This window comes from Cydia strobilella, chromosome 9 (assembly GCF_947568885.1).
Source record: "Cydia strobilella chromosome 9, ilCydStro3.1, whole genome shotgun sequence".
NCBI lineage: Eukaryota > Metazoa > Arthropoda > Insecta > Lepidoptera > Tortricidae > Cydia > Cydia strobilella.
The window spans coordinates 12389250-12409943 of NC_086049.1; the positions used below are offsets into that span (position 1 = coordinate 12389250).

General features: G+C 37.5%; 1 protein-coding gene across 2 annotated transcripts in view; it reads left to right on the plus strand.

The window, feature by feature from the left end:
• Positions 1-20200, plus strand: part of LOC134744316 (rhomboid-related protein 3) — a 174290-nt gene extending 154090 nt beyond the window's left edge. Inside the window, exons 1-6 of one of the 2 annotated variants that reach the window (XM_063678092.1) lie at positions 2779-3109; positions 10814-10926; positions 12766-12883; positions 15751-15936; positions 17699-17971; positions 18485-20200. In XM_063678092.1, the coding sequence (XP_063534162.1) occupies positions 10814-10926; positions 12766-12883; positions 15751-15936; positions 17699-17971; positions 18485-18721 (927 nt within the window). In that variant the 5' untranslated portion in view covers positions 2779-3109 and the 3' untranslated portion in view covers positions 18722-20200. Of the gene's footprint in view, positions 1-2778; positions 3110-10813; positions 10927-12765; positions 12884-15750; positions 15937-17698; positions 17972-18484 lie in introns of those variants that run through there. The other variant, XM_063678091.1, reaches the window with a different exon arrangement.
• The last annotated feature ends 494 nt before the right edge of the window (positions 20201-20694 follow it).

The window sequence follows — 20694 nt, forward strand, 5'->3', positions numbered from 1 at the left end:
ATAAACGGGACCGAAATGTTTATTTTTGCGCTACGACGCACGGTTTAGGAGATACAGCTCTATAAAGTTTTTTTTCCTGGTTTTTTTTTTGTTTTTTTTTTAAGTATTAATTACGGGTTTCTTAAAGGGGTTTTTTTAATTATTTTTGCGCTACGACGCATGGTTTAAGAGATACAGCCCTATAATTTTTTTTTTTAAATTTTGCGTTTTTTTTAAATATAAATTATGGGTTGCATAAAGGGGAACAAAAATTTTATTATTTTTGCGCTACGACGCATGGTTTAGGAGATACAGCCCTATAAAGATTTTTTTTTTTAATTTTGCGTTTTTTTTTAAATATAAATTATGGGTTGCATAAAGAAGAACGAAAATTTTATTGTTTTTGCGGTACCACGCACGGTTTAGGAGGTACAGCTCTATAAAGTTTTTTTTCCTGGTTTTTTTTGTTTTTTTTTTTTAAGTATTAATTACGGGTTTCTTAAAGGGTTTTTTTTTATTATTTTTGCGCTACGATGCACGGTTTAGGAGATGCAGCCCTATAAAGATTTTTTTGTTGTTATTTTTTTCATTGTGTTTTTTGTATATTACTTTGGGGTTCCGTATAGGGGAACGAAAATTTTGTTATTTTTGCGCTACCACGCACGGTTTAGGAGATATAGCTCTATAAAGATCTTTTCCTGTTTTTTTTTTTTTAGTATTAATTAAGGGGGTCTTAAAGGGGAACGAAAAATTGATTATTTTTGCGCTACGATGCACGATTTAGGAGATGTAGACCTATAAAGATTTTTTTTTTGTTTTTTTTTTCATTGTGTTTTCTGTATATTAGTTTGGGGTTCCATAAAGGGGAACGAAAATTTGATTATTTTTGCGCTACGATGGTTTAGGAGATACAGCCCTATAAAGTTTTTTGTTTGTTTTTTTTGTTGCGTTGTTTTTAAATATAAATTAATGGTTACATAAACGGGACCGAAACGTTTATTTTTGCGCTACGACGCACGGTTTAGGAGATACAGCCCTATAAAGATTTTTTCCTCTTTTTTTCTTTTTTGCGTTTTTAAATCTTAATTAGGGGCTTCTTAAAGGGGAGCGAAAATTTTATTATTTTTGCGCTACGACGCATGGTTTAGGAGATACAGTCCTATATTTTTTTTTACAATGCATGTGCTCGAAAAGTGCGTTTCCTACGGAGCCATATCGTGCGGAAAGTACTGCTTTTCCGCACTAGTGCTTTTTGTTTTCAATTTTTTTTTACAGTACATATGGTGCTACTTTCTCGCACTAGTGCGGAAAAGAGCACTTACCGTGCATATGTCGAAAGTTTAAAGGGCCATATGTACTGTAAAACGTACGATACACGTGCGAATAGGTAATTCGCAACTCGTGTCGATTTAAGACACTCCTTATAATAATTAAACTTATTTGCCCTGATATGTTTTTTTATTTACTCGCACAATGCATAGTAAAACATTGTATGATACACGTGCGTAAAGATGATTTCCGCACTTGTTGCATAAATAGCAATTTTTTTTATCAAAGAATGAAAGAAAGTCACGGTATTAATAACCAAATTTTACTTTAGTGGTACCTTTTCCCTATCACTGTCACAAATGTATGTGGCGTTCACGTAAACGCGATATTTTTAAGATTTCCCTGCGCAATGTTGCCAGCTCGCTCGCAAATCAAACATGTACTTACAGTTCTTTTGCATAATGGTGACATTGTACAATATCTATAAGTTTTAAATAGGTAAAAGATAATTCGACGCATTCTTTGCTTGCTTGTTGCTTGTTGTTGTGTTGTTTGCGTAACTTCTTTGAATAAGTTGCGTTAATTTGGCGCACAGGCGAAGTAAACATGCGTTGCGTACGGCAAGGTCACGCCGCGGCTCCACCCTGCACGGCCTCCGTTGCCCATTCAGACCGCCCGCTAGCTTCGTTCGAACGCAAATAATATTTTTGTAATATTTGATTAAGCAGTGGATGCAAGTGACACAAATTCATACATCTTATTTATCCCGCATTTCAAATTAATAAGATGTAAACTCTAATATCTTTAATATTCTTTTGTAACGGTGACAGCCTGTTACAACAAAATCATCAAATATCTTATGAAGCTATGCCTTAATAAGACACAAAATCATTTAATGGACCTATTTAAACGATTAAATTCGACCTAAGTAATTTTTTTTAACTCTAATTTTTTTTTGTGTCATTTAGAATATTATGACATAGTATCAGCTTGCAGTGGACGTAATTGACACAAACTATGTTTTCACACTAAAAACACTATCCTAAATGCAACACAGTTACATGTTTTCTCTCGAATATTTTTTTCTCCAAAATAATTCAAAATAAAAAATAATTACCACAAAATAACAAATTACTAGAAAAGCAAATTATATATATGACACAAAACAAAATGTAAGATTTACATCTTAACAAAGTATTCATAAGCGAAAACAGAATTGACTTTAATATTTTTATAACCTAGGGGTCAAAATATAGCCAGCGGTACAGGTCTAGACTCCTGGAACCTCCGAATGTCAATTCAGTTATGCACCAACTCTTTTCTGTAATTTGTGATATGTACCTACTATGTACTACAATTGTATTCGTTCTGTGCAATAAAAACATTTTTTATCTTTTTTTTATCTTTTTTTTAAACCTATTATTGTTTATTGCTTAAGAAGTTTAAATGGATTAACTAGACAATTAGGCACGAAGTTCTTTCACCATTCACAAACAAACATTTTTTCAAAACTACCCCTCCTTCTCCCTTGCGTTTAGGGTGTCAATGCGATTCCGGCAGCCGCCAGGAAAAAAGAAAAGAACGATGCAAATGGAATGAAACGTCTACATGCGTTCGTTCCATTGCGTCCGTCAGTCTGTGCTTAGCGCTCGAGCGGGGAGTGCGTGCCACCGTTTTCTATAACTCAGCTGTTACACGCTCGCGTCTTCTCAAGTTCTGTAACAAACCACATTAATTAAAAGTTTCACAAAAAAAACAGTTATACTATTGTTAATAGAGACTAGAAAGTGCAGTGTTCATTATTTATTATAAGAACGAGAACATTGTTTGTGACGGTTTCAATAATTCTCAATAATTATGGGTAAGTTAGTGGTTTTGTTTTAATCTTAACCTACAATTTTGTTATTTTTGATGTAATGTCAAATTGTTTGGTGTTTTCTTTTTTATAATTATACGTTTGGTTGGAATTAAAGCAGACTGAATTTTATTAATCTCATAATCATAATGGATTAAAAACTGACGGATTAGTTAGCCGGTGTCGGTGTTTTTGACTGTCAACAAAGCCTTCAAGATTTGTTTTTTGATTCTACAATAGATTCGAACCCTTACGTGAATTTAACCAACAGATTAAGTAAATTACCTATAAGAAACTAACCTAACCAATCTTAGCAAAGACATGTTGTTGCTTGTAATATTTTTGGTAGTATATGTATTTACTTCAATTCAGTGTTCTAAGTATACTCATGGACAAATTTAGAGGAACGCAAAAAAAGGTTTAATTACTGGATTACAGCACCTAAAGTAATTTCAAAATTAGTAATTAAACTTTTTTTTTTGCGTAACGCGTTCCTCTAAATTTGTCCATGAGTGTATTTAATGAAAATCTGTTTTACTTGATGGAGGGCAAATAACCTGCCTAAAATTGTTTAGAATTATCATCCATTACAAATAAAATAGGCAAATATGCACTTGCTATAAACACTGCTGTACACTGACGGATAAATTTTGATACTTGAAGATTTTATACTTCTCACTTAATTTATTTATTCGATAATTGACTTATAAATATGTACATATATAGGTAGTATTTATTCATATTTTATAATTGGTTCAATTATAGTAAACAATTCAATAGGTAACATTATGTACTTAACTTTATAATTTAATCAATTTTTTAACATGAATTTTTTTTTGTTATAATTTAATGTTTATCTTATCTCTGAATATTTTGTATTTTTGTTTGACATGTAAATGAGATGTACATTTATCAATAAATCATCTGAAATCATATAGGTAGTTGACTACATTTTATAATAATAAACATTTAATATATTTATGCATTGATCTAACGCTAACCAAGTTGTAACAATGAAAGAAGTCATCGTCGTGAAAAAATAGGATTCATTTGTAGCTGTCAACATGTTTACGTGCTTTTTTTGGATATATTATAATTCCGCAGAATTATAAAACAGATCTGATAATGATAAGTTATAATTATAACATTTTTTTGTTTTTTTAATATTTCCATCTAACGATTGAAAAGTACTAGATTATTAAGAATCGCTAGAAATTGAGTGTAGGAATTCAGTGAAAAAGTTTTGAATCGTTTTTTTTACTTGTACCTGTATTGAAACTATCAGTTAGATGAGATCTGAGACATCGAAAAGTTTTCGTTTTATATCGAGACAAACCGATTATTTTCACCTGCAAAAGGCTCACGAGCGTGAGTAATCGCCTGGGAAGTTGAACCGTGATTTATGCCGCATTTTTTATGTAGATCAACCGCTAGCGCTACTGACTTCACGGTACGACATCGTATTGACATGAATTTTACTAGCCATCGAAATAAAATTAACCGAAACGAGACAATCCGATACGCCGATCGTGGCACATCTACCTATCGATTTGAGATAAAAATTGGTCATGAACGATTTGTTTGGCCCACGGATTGAGATCACTGGGGTCTTTTCCAGTCAATTATAAAACCGTAACACCTGTACGGTTTACAATTAAAACGGAAATATTAAAAAAACTAATCGCCAATCACCAGTTAGCCAGGTCAAATCATATTTGCATTGCATGACCTTAAAAATTAGCAGCTCTGAAATCAATAGAGCACACAGGTAACGAAGTTGTGCAACTGCAATACGCATAGTAGTAGTTAGTTTAATTCTCACACGCGATATTACTTCGCATCTAGACCTAGTAATTATATTAACGAACTTAGGCAACCTTGCACAATTATACTGTTCAATGTTATGCTACTTACGCTGATTTATTTATTGATTTATTTATTTATTGATAGTCTTTATTTCTCTGAGTCTTTATTTTTGTTTTGAACAATTTATCCGCTCCAAAACTGTACAACTGCCACTGTTGCCACTAGTAAAACTAAGTTACAAATATCCGCCCCCGTACAATCGAAGTTTTATATAGGTACCGCTCTGTCCGCCGTTCCGTACCCAAAGGGTAAAAAAGGGACCCTATTATATATATTAGACCCTATACTAAGACTCCACTGTCCGTTTGTCTGTCATCAGGCTGTATCTCATGAATCGTGATAGCTAGACAGTTGAATTTTTTACAGCTATAACAAATACTAAAAGTTAAATTTGTACGAAACCCTCAGTGGGCGAGTCCGACTCGCACTTGTCCGGTTTTTATTTCATTACAATTTCTTACAACAAAAACTAATATGTACCAGACAACAGACATTTATAACTCTAAACTCTTGCGTTTTGTACACATAATTAATGTCATTACCGGGTCTAACGCGATTAAATTTCATTATTTTACCTTTTTTCCGACGTTTCAACGTTAACTGACATTTGTTACTTGAATGTTCATGCCAAATTTCATGTTATTTCAGCAAGTTGTTTTAAAATGAGAGCGTAACTTCTATTGTATTGCACCGGCTAGGTTCTTGTGACTCTTAGGGCTACTTGCACCATTCACTAACCCGGGGTTAACCGGATAAACCTGGCGTTACCATGGTTACCGGTACAATTTGACAGTGGATAAACGGCAGTGAGATGGTGCAAGTGGTCCTTAATATTATAAATTTGTACGTAGAGTCAATCTGCTGACAGTACAACTGCGCCACTATAAACGTAATACCTATTTCATAGGAATTTCACGTTTGTGGTGGCGATGGCGTTACCACGCTCTGTCGCTTGCCAATTCGTCGCGTTAAGATAAAAGTGGAGGTCCCGCGAACTCACCTTTTTATATAAATAAATAAATAAATAATAATAAATATTTATTTCAATAATAACTTAATATCTACTTCAAAGATGATATATGTGATATATGATGTTGATGTCACATAAATATCTTACTAATATTTTCCCAGACAGCTTAACGTATTATCATTTATTCGTTTTGATACTGATTCTTTGTAATAATTGTGCAATAATGATAATGTACTTACATCTTTTTTTGTCAAAATCATGACAGCCGCCGGCCAAGTAACCAGCGTGAACAGGTCGCGACTTGCCGAACACACCAAGTAGCAAAGTATGTCACAATTCATTCATAAACCCAATGAATGGTGAATGAGAAACCAGTCAAGTAACCAAACTGTCTGCTAGTGGGCAGCTCATTGTATTCAATGAAACTGGTCATCAATTCAATTGCCTCGTACCTAATTATTAATTACATAAATTACATTAATAAATGTTATCGCACTTTAAATGAACATGGTAAGTAATATAAAGCTCTTTATTTGCATTAAATGTGGTTAACATAAGTTCAGTATTATAATTTTAAAAGGATCACACATTTAGCTGAATTGCAGCATGCAAAATGTTACCTTAAATCTAAAACGTTATACAAAATACATTACTATTTATATAACCTCCTGTAATTTATTTCTATGGTAACATAACGTGAAGAATTTGAATTTACACCTAATCCCATTCAATAATATTAATATACAGTTTAATTCTATGAGACAACAATACTACAATAATCGGATAACTGAATATATTATGCACGTCACGTAACACTGCTATAATTTATATAACGGCTTGGTTCAGGTTCCCTCTAAAAATAAGCGGTTGTCGGAACCGGATGCATTGGTAGGAAAGCAAAGCACACCTTGCCCCGAGTTCCAAGCGCTGACCACCGACCCAGTCAATTCTTCGTGCTACCCTAATTTGTCTGTTAGGCTCAATTAATTTCCGAATTTTTATATCATTTTAACTATGCAATCCATAAATCGATATGCTCGACTGTTACTTCACTTATCCTTGTAATATAAAGTCGTGATTAAAGCAGAGGCTTGAATTTTACAGTGTTTAATTAATACTTTTAAGAAACGTTGCCTATCTATTCTTCCCACTTGCAAAACGTATGGTGTACTTTCTCGGCATTGTAATAATGGAAAGAGACTAGAAGAGATTTGAACATAATAATGCGGAGGTGGGCGCGTGGGAAACTCCCAGCGTTCACGTGCCCGGCACACCACTTTGCCACACTAAATCTAACATTAATATGCTAGATTTAGATAAAACCCCGCAATGCGGAGATTCACTCATTGTGTCTTCCGAGCAGCGACATTTCTCCCGGGAAAGCTCATAGTTATGTTGCTTAAATGAATTAAGCTATGAATTCTACACGGTACTTGTTAGGCATCGTTAATTAAAAGTTTGTTATTCAAATATCGATATTATACATATTCATTAAATGATATATGAATAATACAGTGAACTGCGCAAGAAAATCAATTATAGTTCCATTCATAAAAGTCGCATTGAGTCTATTCGCGAGCGTAGGTGTCCATAAGTCACCGACCAATAAATCAGCACCCATATTTGAACATGAAATAATGAAACCAGACGGGCATTATTTAGTTTTAACTCAAGTAATTTTGAAAGATAACTTGTTTGAATAATGTATTGATTCTGTTTTTGTCTCATTTCTTTCAGGGAATTCAACGATATTGTAATATTTTTAGGGTTTAATTTTATCGAATCGAAACTTATATGTGATTCAATCTATACCTAATAAGAGGCTATTAGAATGTGTATTGTGTCGCACAGACTCGCGTGCCCGTTTGACGGGCGATGGCAATAGTGGCTAGTTAGTGGTTCCGGATACGTATCGGACGTGTCGGATGTCGGCGTGAGTCACGCGGCGCCCACGCGGGCCCGCGCCGCGCCCACGGCGCCCGCGCACTACCAACTATTACACCAACTCCAAACGTCCTGTCACCATAAGCTTAAACATCAATAGAATGCCTACACCGCTCTACTATTTCAAACCCAGACTTGACACATAAACATTGGACATTGGCCTGCAGATAGCGGCACGATCCAGACAATACAATTAAGCCGAATATGGACGAGTCCCCGTCTTTTATGGGACTGTTTACCATTGGATTTTATAATAGCACAATCAAACCCATCGATGAATTATTTAGATAATCAAATAATATTGGCTTGTGTCATTATTCATTTGAAATTCGCAAGTATCAAAACGTGCCGATTGCAGTTATTGATTATTTTATTTGTAACGTAACCTATTTTAGCTACACGCTTTATAACAGTATTTCATTTGTAATGGTGTAAAAATCAATAATCACTATCCGAACATCACTTAGTATAGAGTTAACCCAGAAAGTATCAGATCAATAGCAAGATGGAGTAACAATGATCAATACCGATTCCGCGATAACGACACTCGCGAGTTTCAAGCCGAGACGGATTTAGCAGCGTCTGCGGCGCGTCTAGGTTATTTGTATTTGGGCTTTGGCAATGGGCATTTCGCAGTCTCGTGGGAAACGGAGTTGAACGACTGGGGAGACAATGCTGGTCGGCATCGCGGCATCGCGGCCAGTCGTTCACCGCGCCGAACGCCCACCCGCCGCCGTTGCCTCATACCATCTAGCATTGCATATGCCAATTGTTTACTACATACATATACATCCTTTTTAAACTCACATAGAATACGTGTATTATTGTCTATTCGCAATGTATTTCGAATATACTGAATAGTACGATGCCTTCAATGACGATGCATTAAAATCATTGAAATAAATTCATGCTTTAATTTAGGTCTATAAACGTAGTTATATGTTATTATATTGCACTTAAAACATTGAATTTTTTACTTGAATCCAGAACGGAATATTAACTTTATGTGAATGATAACTTTATGTATCAATATTATTTACAATGCATCATATTTTAATACTGGTACCTTGATTTCGGTTGTCAAGTTGACTGACTGCAGTCAAGTGCAGTCTAATAAGAAAGGAATTCTCGTGTCATTTAAGCTCGAATACCGCACCTGATTCATCATCAGATTAGTATTTAATGCCTAATTTGGATGTTAAGGCTTCCAACACATTTTTAAATCTTGACTAAATGACTTATACGTACCTACCTAACTGTGCATGAAATGAACTGACTAAGTCTTACCATATCCTAATCCCAAATTTTGAATGTCTGTCCGCTCGCTGTACAAGTTAGCAACGAATTGAATCGTGGTAGAAATAATAACACGTATGTATTTAAACTTGCGATATTAAATAACTTATTTAGGTGCGTATAGGTAACTCAAGCCTAATAATCTCGGGTTTTACCGTCCACAACCCATATTCAACCTTTAAGAAATAAAGTCCAAATGCCATTGGGCAGTATAGTCGCGAATGACATTTTTTTATCGAGGGTGTGATATGTCGGCTCGTGCTGAGTCCCAAGGGCGGCGGCTAGCTCCAGAGGTAAAGTATAATAAGCAGTATTTTGAGTTAAAAGCAATCATAAAGTGCTTTACCACACAAATCCACACCACAAAACTCATACGCCAGGACTAGATATTTAAAGGGGCCCACTGATTATCAGTCCGCCGGACGATATCATCCTGTCAGTGAGAGCAAAAAGTTGACAGTTTCGAAAAACTGACAGGCTGATATCGTCCGGCAGACTTATAATCAGTGGGCCCCTTAAAAGCATTACAAGACGAGGTGATCTTTCATCGGCTCTATTTTTTTATATAGCCGCTATATTAAAAAATAGCGCGCAAAGTACTGACTTGGATATATGTTTTGCGGCGGGGTCGATAGGTGCTGGACGCGAGCCAGCGACGACCAAGACTCGTAAATCCACCCTCGCGACGCTAAACTGGCAGTTCTCACACTAAACCTCGATGCCACTCGATGGATGTTTATGCACATAAATACTTGACTAATGTACGAAGGGCCAGTTTTATAGACGACTACTAATTAGCAAACTATTACGAGTTTCTTGTAAGATTGCCGCTGACAAATTACATTAAAATAGAATAGAGTGTTTTGTATATTTTTATGTACGGTAAATAATATCCAACTTCTGTGCAAAATAACTAACATATGATAAACTAATTAAAGTGCACACTTCATAATTTCAAAGATTCAGTTATTGCAAATTGCGAGACTTTGTCACTAATTCGAGCATTTAATAAACATGCGACCGATTATCCGTGCTTAATCAATATGTTATGTGCCCTGGTATATTTATAGTAATTAATTTAATGTTGCACATACGTGCACTAACGAAACACTATGTTGAAGATTAACCGTGTGTGACGGAACACGGGAAAACACCGTGAACGTGACCTGGGGAGGGTGCACTTTAACGAGTGATTTTTAATTTTATTGTATGGGAAAATTGTAATCAGGGATGGCACCTGTTTCGAGTGTATCTAATTTAAAGTAACTAAAGTCCGTCTAATACCGTCCGTATAACGTTGCACCGACTTGGACTGAACAAAGAGTCTATCATTATGTGATCATTATACACGACACGACATTTATATTCATAGAAATTTGACATCAATGATATTGTAAAAAAAAAAGTTACTGATAGCAAGTATCAAGACGTTAAATCTCAGTACTTATAATATATGAAGTTATGCAGCAAAATTTTAAAAATCTAGTTACTAAAAGCAAGTATCAAGACGCCAAATCTCATTATAAGAACTTCTGCAGCGTGTCATTTTGCTGATTAGAGTGATTAGACCAGATAGATTCTTATTTGAATTTGAATATTGAGCGTTGAACTTACCAGACTGTCTCTTGTTTCAGATGAGCGGCAAACGCACGCGCAGCTATAGATGCGCAGTGCACCAGCGCGACCGCGAAGTCAGCTCCGAGAACGACTTCCGACTGCTACTTGAAGACCCTACGTTTTTCGCCAGGTTGGTGCGCTTTATTATTAAAGCTTCACTCAATCAATATCATGGTATATGCACCCGGGACCGACGATAGCGGTCGGTGCAACTGCAACGTATTTTTCCACCGCTTTCGGTCGCTTACGGCCGCCTTGTCGACGGGTCAGATAGACCACACAAAGCAAGTACCAACTTCATTTTTCTAGCTAGCACTATCCACCATCACGCTACCATTTCGTTGTCTTACTGTACTTACGTAATTAATGGATTTGGGTTTTATCGGGTCACGACTTGCAAGACAAATAAAGTCGTTTCGTATTAGTTTATTAGTCACGTTGTTTCCAATTTCTTATTCTTTCTAAACGAAATTTGGATCTCTATCAAATCTCTATATTTAAAAAATTGACAAAGAGGTTTACAAACAACTACTTTTAAAACCATAGATTAACCGATATCGGATATGCCGTGCATTTGACAAGCCTTCCGCTTTATACACTCCAGTAAAAATATCCGACCGCTAAATTCGAAGTAAAAATGTAACTGCAAAAAACATGATTTGTAAAATTTTAGTGTTTCAAAATTGTTACGTCTAAACCGCCGTTCCAATCATTATGGTGTACATACGTGTATTGATTATCGTCGCTAAAAATATTTCCAAGCTGTCTTTCGTGTCACATTGACATGTTGGAAACGGTTCCGAATCATAAATCGTTAATAGATTGCTTTGTGGAGGCCAATCGAAACAGTACGTGAAACTCGTGAAAGTAAGCAGCTTGCAGACGAATTTTATGTATAAAAGTGTGTGTATGTGTCTGTGTGAAAGTTGTGTTTGAAAACTGAGGCAGTTTTTCTACTACAGATGTTTTATGTAGCTTTACGCTGGCAAAAGATAAGCTTACGGAAGCCTTTTCATCTGAGCTAAGCTAAACTATAAAAAAAATGAAATGAATATCATCAGTTGATCATCAGTCAAGTCAAGTTTTAGTCATAGACATAGTAGTTTGTCAAGGGACTGTCTCATTTCAAACATAGACTGAGAGAATCATACTATATTTGTCTTACACTAGTACTAGCACCCAAAAGAAAAGGATGAGTATAGTTTTTTTTGTTCCTATTTACTGACAAGATTTGCTTGACCAACTAACTATATATACAAGTAGTTATAGACATGAAACCGAGCGACCAGGGGTAAGAGAAAGACATATTCATGTATAGACAGTTTCATGTATGGCAGATATGGCAGCATAATCCATTTTCTCTTTCACTCTTATAATTTTCGGTATTTCGCCATCGCCTCCTTGCTAATGATGCCATAACCGGACCATGAAAAAATGCCCGGTCAGTGATAAAGACAAAGCATTGCACTATTTTCTCTTTCCTCTTACACGAATTGCAATAAGACTATATTTCTCTATCAAAGAGTGTCAGGCCCTTGATTTTAGTCCACTAGGTACTGGAAGTAGTTTTTAATGCTGCTGTCACTATACTCTGATAGCGCCCCTATCTATAGATATAGGTTATGCTCGTATTATGTGGTCTAACCACTTTAACCAAAAGCGCCCTCCACACTCGTGCGCGATTCGCGGCGCGAAGCCGCGAACGCGAGTGTGTAGTCAGTTCGCTAATCAGCGAAATCGACTCCACACTCGCGTTCGCGGCTTCGCGCCGCGTATTCTGGAGCAAGCTAATCGATCGTTCAGCAGCCAGTGAGGCCAGCCAATAGAACTTGAAATATGTATAATATATCTTTATCAACTCAGCTTGTATTTACACACTGCAGAGTATAGGCCGTTTTATTAATACGCCACTCTTCTCGGTCTTAAATAATAAAAACGTATGAATAATAGTACTAATGATTTTTCGCAGGATGGTGCACTTAGTCGCGATGGAAGTGCTCCCTGAGGAGAGAGAGCGGAAATACTACCAGGAGCGGTATACATGCTGCCCTCCGCCGCTGTTCATCATCTGCGTCACACTCCTCGAGGTAAGTTTACCCTATTTCTTCAGTTACCCCTTTTGATACCCTATTTAATCTGTACTTCAGAACAGTGGCAGTGGCGTAAATAGGCGTGGGTGAATGGGGCCCGCGCGCCCCTCGCCCACGGCCTCGCACTTAGGGGGGCCTCGCATAGCCAACCTTTTTATTATCCTGGGAATACACATTGAAAAGGACCTCTTACTAAAATCAAGCGACAGGAACGTAGATGGATGCCTATCGAATTAGAAGTTCGAGGTGTAGCCCCCCAGTGTCACGGAGCTCCAAAGGGTAGGTATACCGTGCGTCATACATACAGTAAGACGCTAGGTTCCGAATTTCACCTTAATGTAGGTACTATCTTAGCCGGGCTAGCAGATGATTGGCGCGACAGTATCTCGCCGCGAGATAGACTACCCGTCCCTCTTTAATTAATACAGTTAGAAAAAGACGGGTAGTTTATCTCGCGGCGAAATACTTGCCCTTGTGCTTGGCCTGTTCAGTTAGTGTTTCAGCTTCAGAATCAGAACTTTCTTTTTCTGTATAAAGGGTATATACAATACAAGCAATAAGATGGTTTCAACAAGTCCACTTGCAAACTCATACTCATTTGAGAAAGGTACCAATAATGTCTAATGTCTATTTAGACACTACGCCGATTCTTAGCAAAAGATGTAATGGCTACTTGTGCGTGCGTAAATCATTTGTGCGTGAGAAAAAGACGAGCATTAGACAAACCAATACTCATCGCAATCAATACATGCATCTGGTAATGTAAAATCGTGCTGGTCACTTTCTACTAACAGCACAATCCGCGCTCCAGTTGCTGGTTAATTAAAAAGCGTAATTGCGGATTTCACGTCCGCGCCAGCGGTTTACGTGAATCACAACAATCGCTGCGCCCGCGCCGTCACACATTGATTCATGCACAGACATGTATTTAAATAGACTACTCAGACGGACCTCGGACATGCTATAGTAGACCCAAACTAAACGGACGACCGGGGTCGTAAAACTTCTCATTCACGCTCGCATGGCCGAAAGTAGGGTGTGAGAGATAGAGATATGATCCCAGTCGTCCGTTTGGTTTGGGTCTACTATAATGATAACGACTGTACTGTCAAACTCAGCAGTAGATATTCATTATACTTGTCAACAAATCCATTTTTCCGATGATAAACGAAGACAGGTATATACCTATTTAATTAAAAAATGATTGCCATTGTGCGCAAGTGGTTCATTCTGAATAAAAAGGTGTTAGTTCAATAAGAAAATTTACAAATTTATCGGTCTTATGATAGTTCTAATTCTGTCATGATATTTTCATACTAATTGCGGTAGTAGGTAGGTATACTTTACATGCGACACAACTGAGATATGTGTCTGTGGATGCTCCGCTATAGATAAATCGCATGCTTTCTGCTAACGGTCTTCCTGCTACGCGTGCCTACGTTAAACAATTGAGTTCGTATTCGTACTCGTACCTTACCTCCTTACCACGATCCGAGCCTTAACTGTAGGTGCTGATCATTATTTTACAGAAAATCTGAGTAATTTTTGTTTGGTAAATCCATGATGCACGTTGAAAGTATTCATTTACTTATGTAATAGTTAGTAGATTACGATACAAGTGCGAAAATTAGGGAATTCGCAACGAGTGGCGATAAATTAAAACACGGCCGAAGCTAAGGGAGTATTTTAAATCGGCACGAGTTGCGAATTATTTATTCGCACATGTATCGTACAACGTTTTATAGTACATATGGCCCTTAAATTTTATGACATCGTCATGTAATGTGCTAATTATTATGTATTATATGTATATGTACTGTAATAATAATATTCTTAATGGAACAATGGTCCTTAGACCATTGTGAATTAGGAACCCAAATAATAATGTTCTTATCAATGCTCTAATGTCACTGTCAATTCTAACAAGTAAGTTTATGCCAAAATAAGTCTAATACTTGTACAATTTCAATTAGTTATTCGTTCAAAGTCAGTTAAATCAAGCGTAGGGTGGCGTAGGTACTAGTGTTACAGTAGGTATAACCTAAATTACGTCTGGCGCCGAAAAGGCGACAAATCAACACTATTTGAACAAGACGTTGACATACGGGCTTGCCTTTAGACCCTAAAGATGCCACATGAAAATGCTTTTACACTAAAAGGCTTATTGTGCGCTATTTCAAGATACCGTAATGGCTGTGAATATATCTTTTACTTTACGTTTTCACGTCGCAATGTCGCTATTTCTGGTAGAGCGCGGTCAAAAGGACATTCAGCGACACGCTAGATCTTAATTTTGATAAAAATACGGAAAATTCTAATCTTACGTATACTTCGGAAATGTCCCCAACTCGACACTCGACATCTGACCCAATGTTAGAGAATTTCTGAATTTTCTCGTCAATACGTATATTCGGTAACCAATATGTACCCATGCCCGAATAAGATTTCTATAGGTAAAAGTACAAATCTATACGTAATCATAATTAAGCAGCGTTGTTAAGACATTCTAAACTAAACCAATAAGTCGATTTCCACTCCAAAGTTCCAAACGCGTTTATTTCGTAATATGTATGTACCTAGGACACCGAGATGCAATGGAATTTAATTAGAAGACTAAGGGTCGGTTGCACCAACTGTTTGTAATCGTTAAAGAGTTCGCTAAATTGTATTGTATGGAAAGTTTCATAGTAAACCGCCGCGGCGCGCCGGGTGACGTTGATCAGTCTGTCAAGTGCGGATGGTGCAACTGGCACTAAGTGTGTGTTGAAAAGATTGCGAAAATTGTATCCCATTCCCAAACAGCCTAAGCTAATAATGATGCGACACATAAAGTACATACTAATACTTATGTTTTTTGTCTGTAGCTGGGCGTATTCGCATGGTACGCGTGGGGCGCGGGTGGCGTGGCGGCGGCGGCGGGCCCCGTGCCCGTGGACTCGCCGCTTGTGTACCGGCCCGACCGCCGCCACGAGCTGTGGCGGTTCCTCACTTACAGCGTGGTGCACGCCGGATGGCTACACCTGGCCTTTAACCTGCTTGTGCAACTGGCGGTGAGTACACTGGCGTTTTTCATAAACGCTTGTCAAGTCTCAAATATCAAAATGACGGATAAGGACAATAGGCTTGTCCTTTATTGTCCTTATCCGTCATTTTGATATTTGTGTTTGTAGAGAGAGGGGCTACGAGTTGGTGTGCGCCGCGCGGGGCATCGAGCGTAGACGTGTGGGGTCTATCAGGCAGGCGCCTAATCTAGCGTTTGTAAATTGGAAATATTCGGGATTTTGTTTGGTTATGAAGATGCCAGCTTGAGAGAAAACTCAAAGCAAAGAGTAATACATACTCCTTTGTGGATAGAGATAGGACTTTTCCTGTTTGAAACGCCTCGTCCACGACCACGATGCAATTTGGTCTTATTCTTATGTCTATATTCTTTTCTTGCACCTGCACCTTAATTAAACTTGCAATGTTCGTTGCTAGTCACGTAATAGCGGAAGCCGCTCGACCCCAATTACAAAGAAATACCGCAAATCGATGTACAGGTTAGCCGTTTGGTACACGCATACTAGAGGTCAAAACAATTTTTTTGACCCGCAGTTCCTAAAAAAATTTCACGGGGGGGGGGGAGAGAGTGACACAACATTATTATTTTTTATATGGAAAAAAAAACCAAAACCTATCGTGTGTGGTATCATACCAAAGTACCAAGTTTGGGCTCCTCCAAAAATGGCCGAAATGTAATGATGTGATATATTTTTAGAATCGCGTTAAAAAGCCCTTTCGTATGATACGACACACGATAGATTTTGGGATTATTTTTTTTTCTATACAAAAAAAAAAAGTTTTACCCCCCCCCCCTTTTTTTTAGGAACTGCGGGTCAAAAAAATTGTTTTGACCTCTAGTATGCGTGTGCCAAACGGCTAACCTGTACATCGATTTGCGGTTTTTTAATTCGAACGGGTTACACTATAAAGTAGAAGCAAATAAATAGGTAATTATGACATTTCATTGTAAGAATCGTAAAAGAGGGCAAAATATGTGTCACATTTGTATCCACCTGTCATCAAATTTACCTAATAATTTGAATACCTATACTAACATGTTTAACGCTTTCAATATGCGAAATTAATTAAAGCTTAAAAGCGTCCTTGATACTAAGTAATAAACTAATAACTAAACACGCCATTTATTACATTTGCATATACTGCCGCACCTTTACAATATTTTTATAAGTTGTTTAGTGCCAAATAGAACTAAGTAGGTCATAAACGTGATACGTAATTACTTCGTTCGACACGTATAAATCCGTGCGAACGACTCTCGTCATTATTCGGAAAAATAATTGACTCATTTTCTTAAAAACACTTGGCCTAGTGACTAACCTCTCTTCTTTGAGGATGAGTGATTGACTCAGTAACAGATAGGTTAACCTACCTGATACCTGCGTCAGGATTGGGACCAATATCCGGTCGATAATCAATTGCATCACTAGGAACTTTTAAAGAGATTATTCACAAGTCATTAAATGAACCTAATTACGTACAAATGTAATTTTTACCAGGCGCAGAAGCCGTGCTTTATCAATTTAGGGATTTCCGATATTATCATTAGGCTAGCAGAATTTTTCGATAACCGAATACTATGATCGAACATAGGACATAGTTTGGATCAACATTTTGGATTTGGATATGTATTACTTAGGTATTTTAGGACGGTTGGTGTGATAAAAAAAATTAAAGTAATATCTAATCTAACCAGTTTTCAAAGGAATACCCCCTTCAACCCTTACTAAACATAGGTATTTTTCTTTGCAGGTCGGTTTACCGCTCGAAATGGTTCACGGAGCGCTCCGCTGCGGCGCCGTGTACCTTGCAGGCGTTCTCGGCGGCTCCTTAGCCGCCTCCGTCCTAGACCCGGACGTCTGTCTGGCGGGCGCGTCGGGCGGTGTGTACGCACTCTTAGCGGCACACCTCGCCAACGCGCTGCTTAACTTCCATGCGATGCGGTACGGTGCTGTGCGTCTGGTGGCCGCGCTCGCCGTCGCGTCGTGTGACGTGGGCTTTGCGGTCCACGCTAGGTATACTAAGGTGAGCGTTCTTTTGTTGTCTTGTTATCCCGACGTGTCCGGGAACGTCGGGCGGTGTGTACGCATAAGGTAAATTCATGACAATTTGTTACAATCACTGCGTCATAATTCTTATTCATTTCACTAGAACATTCATACTGTCAAACCGAGGTTATATATGTGACGCTTTCAACTAAAAGGTACCACATTGTCGCTTGTCGATAAGGTTGATTTCGAATTGAAGCTATATGGAAATAGCGCCTTATTGACAACCGACAATAAGTACCCTTTTGGTTGAAAATGGCACATACGTAGGTATAAGCTCTAGCAAAAAATCCCTCACCTTGATTCATACCTATAGATCAGGCATAAGTGTCATTGTCATTATCATTGTATTTAGTAATATGCATTGCAGTGGCTGACTGTGAAACTATGACGACAGTTATCAATTCTAATAAAGCGCTGGTAGACTCGAGACTACAAAAAAATCTTAAAAAAATGATTATCATAACACGGATATAATTGTTTGTTACAGGAAGCGCCACCAGTATCATACGCGGCGCACGTAGCAGGTGCGCTCGCCGGCCTCACAATAGGTTTACTAGTGCTCAAACATGCTCAGCAACGACTATGGGAGCGGCTACTCTGGTGGGCGGCGCTCGGGGCCTACGCGGCCTGCACGTTGTTCGCAGTCCTTTACAACGTGTTCAGTGCTCCTATAGAGGAACTGCACTATATGCCCCCCGACCCGCCGCCTGATGCAGGCTTCTGACCTGACTACCGTCTGACTTAGGCGACCTTGAAACGCGCTATTCGATCTATGTAGCGAGAGTTATGGAGCTTTTGCGGACTGTTTGTGTCGATAGTTTGATGTTGATTAGTCTTCTCGGAAGCCTTGACGTTTGATAAAATATTAAAATGTTTGTAATTTACAGTGTAATAATTTATCAAACGCCGGCTTAGACTGTAGGCGTTTCGAGATTATTTTCCGCCTAAGTTATAATTCATGTAAGTCGAAGCCTGAGTAACGCAACCAGTGCGACCCACTCACAACGCCTAGTCAATTTACCTTAGTGTGATTCGCGATAAGTAGCATTATTTGAGGAGGTTAGTTTCGTTTAGTCTTACACGCCGTGTATGTTGTCTATTCCAGTAAGATTTATGAATCTTTGTTTTTGTATTTGCCTCGTGAGGTGATTTGTCTGTTTATTGGTTGTTAGGGAGTTAAGTCATCGCCTCCTCGCATACTTAATTGTTAAGTAGTGTTAATTGTATTGGATAGGTGAACTATTTTTGTACTATCTGCGTCCGTAGTGTTAGAGGCGTTACCGCGACAACACTGTTTCCGAGTGGACTGGCGCTACGACTAAATGCATTGATTTCTAAGTATAAAATCTTTTTTTTTTTCTAATAAAATCACTGTAATATCATAATGATAAAATAATAATAGTCCATGTCATTCAGTTGTATTGTATTCGAGGTTTTTTATATTAAATTACTGATTTCGATTAAAAATATATTTAAAGAGTATCACACTCATTGGCGTCCAATGACATTTTTAAAGTACCTAACATTGCATTTAGTTGGGGCCAGCTTAGTTATACCCAGCGCACCAAAGATTAGAGTAAAATGGCGTCCAAGCAAAAATGGTGAATTATTCTTTCCGTAGAATTTGGTCTAATCTAATCTGAATTATGTAAAAATGTGTCGGTCTCACTGAAAAGGGCCAGTGGCCAGTGTTGCCAAAGCTCCAAAATAAACATGACGCTTCGCGACGTAAGCTTTTACCACAATGAAAACCCTTTTCAATGAGAACGACACATATATATATGTTGATTTGTCGGATATATGCCGCTATTGATTTAACAGTATTACTAAACAGCTGTTAAGTGGTCAGCAACTATTTCTTGCTCAATTATATGATTGCAATTATAATCTCAAATGATTATGCTCAAAAGCGAGTTTTTATTTTATGGGATCAATTATTTACGAATAATTGTTTGTATTCCGTGAGCCGCGGCGCGGCGAACACTAGTACATATTTTAATTGTGCCTGATTCCTATTATTGTAATTGTATACTTGTAATCTAATCAAATGTCACAAAACGACTGATTTTTGTATAAATTATTGCAGTGTTTTTTCAATTAATTTATTTTAAAATTATTTTAAGTGTGAATCGAGATAATTATTATTATGTGATTATACGAATGAAAATAAGAATGAATAATGATTAAAAGTGATTGAAAGCTTTATATGTGTATTCTTTAACATTTACCACCCTATTGGCTGTGTTCGAGAGTGACGCTAGTGGGCATATGAGGTACATATGATATTATATATTATCTACTGAGAAGCGCTTTTGGCGATAGTTCCTTATAAAAACTGACAGTCAGTCACAGCTAGATAATTTTGGATGGCACTTTCGACGAAACGCAGATATAGAAGAAACAATAAAATTGAATATTAATTGCATTGAATTAGACTTTAAATGCAGTAACGTTAAAATACTGAACGCCAAAGATCTCTAAAGAGGTCGCGCCTACATAGGCTATGAAGCGAAGTACAGTCAGTAGCAGAAGTACCTAAACAGGCAGGGTACTAACATGATTAAACACACCTTTATTGTTGAGAGATTAAGAGCGCGAGCAGTTCATATTGTATTCCATGCGCGCTTAGCCACGTCTGCTGCCGACTGCCTATGACTTTCTGTCATAGACTACGCTGGTAAAGTAATAACCGTCGTG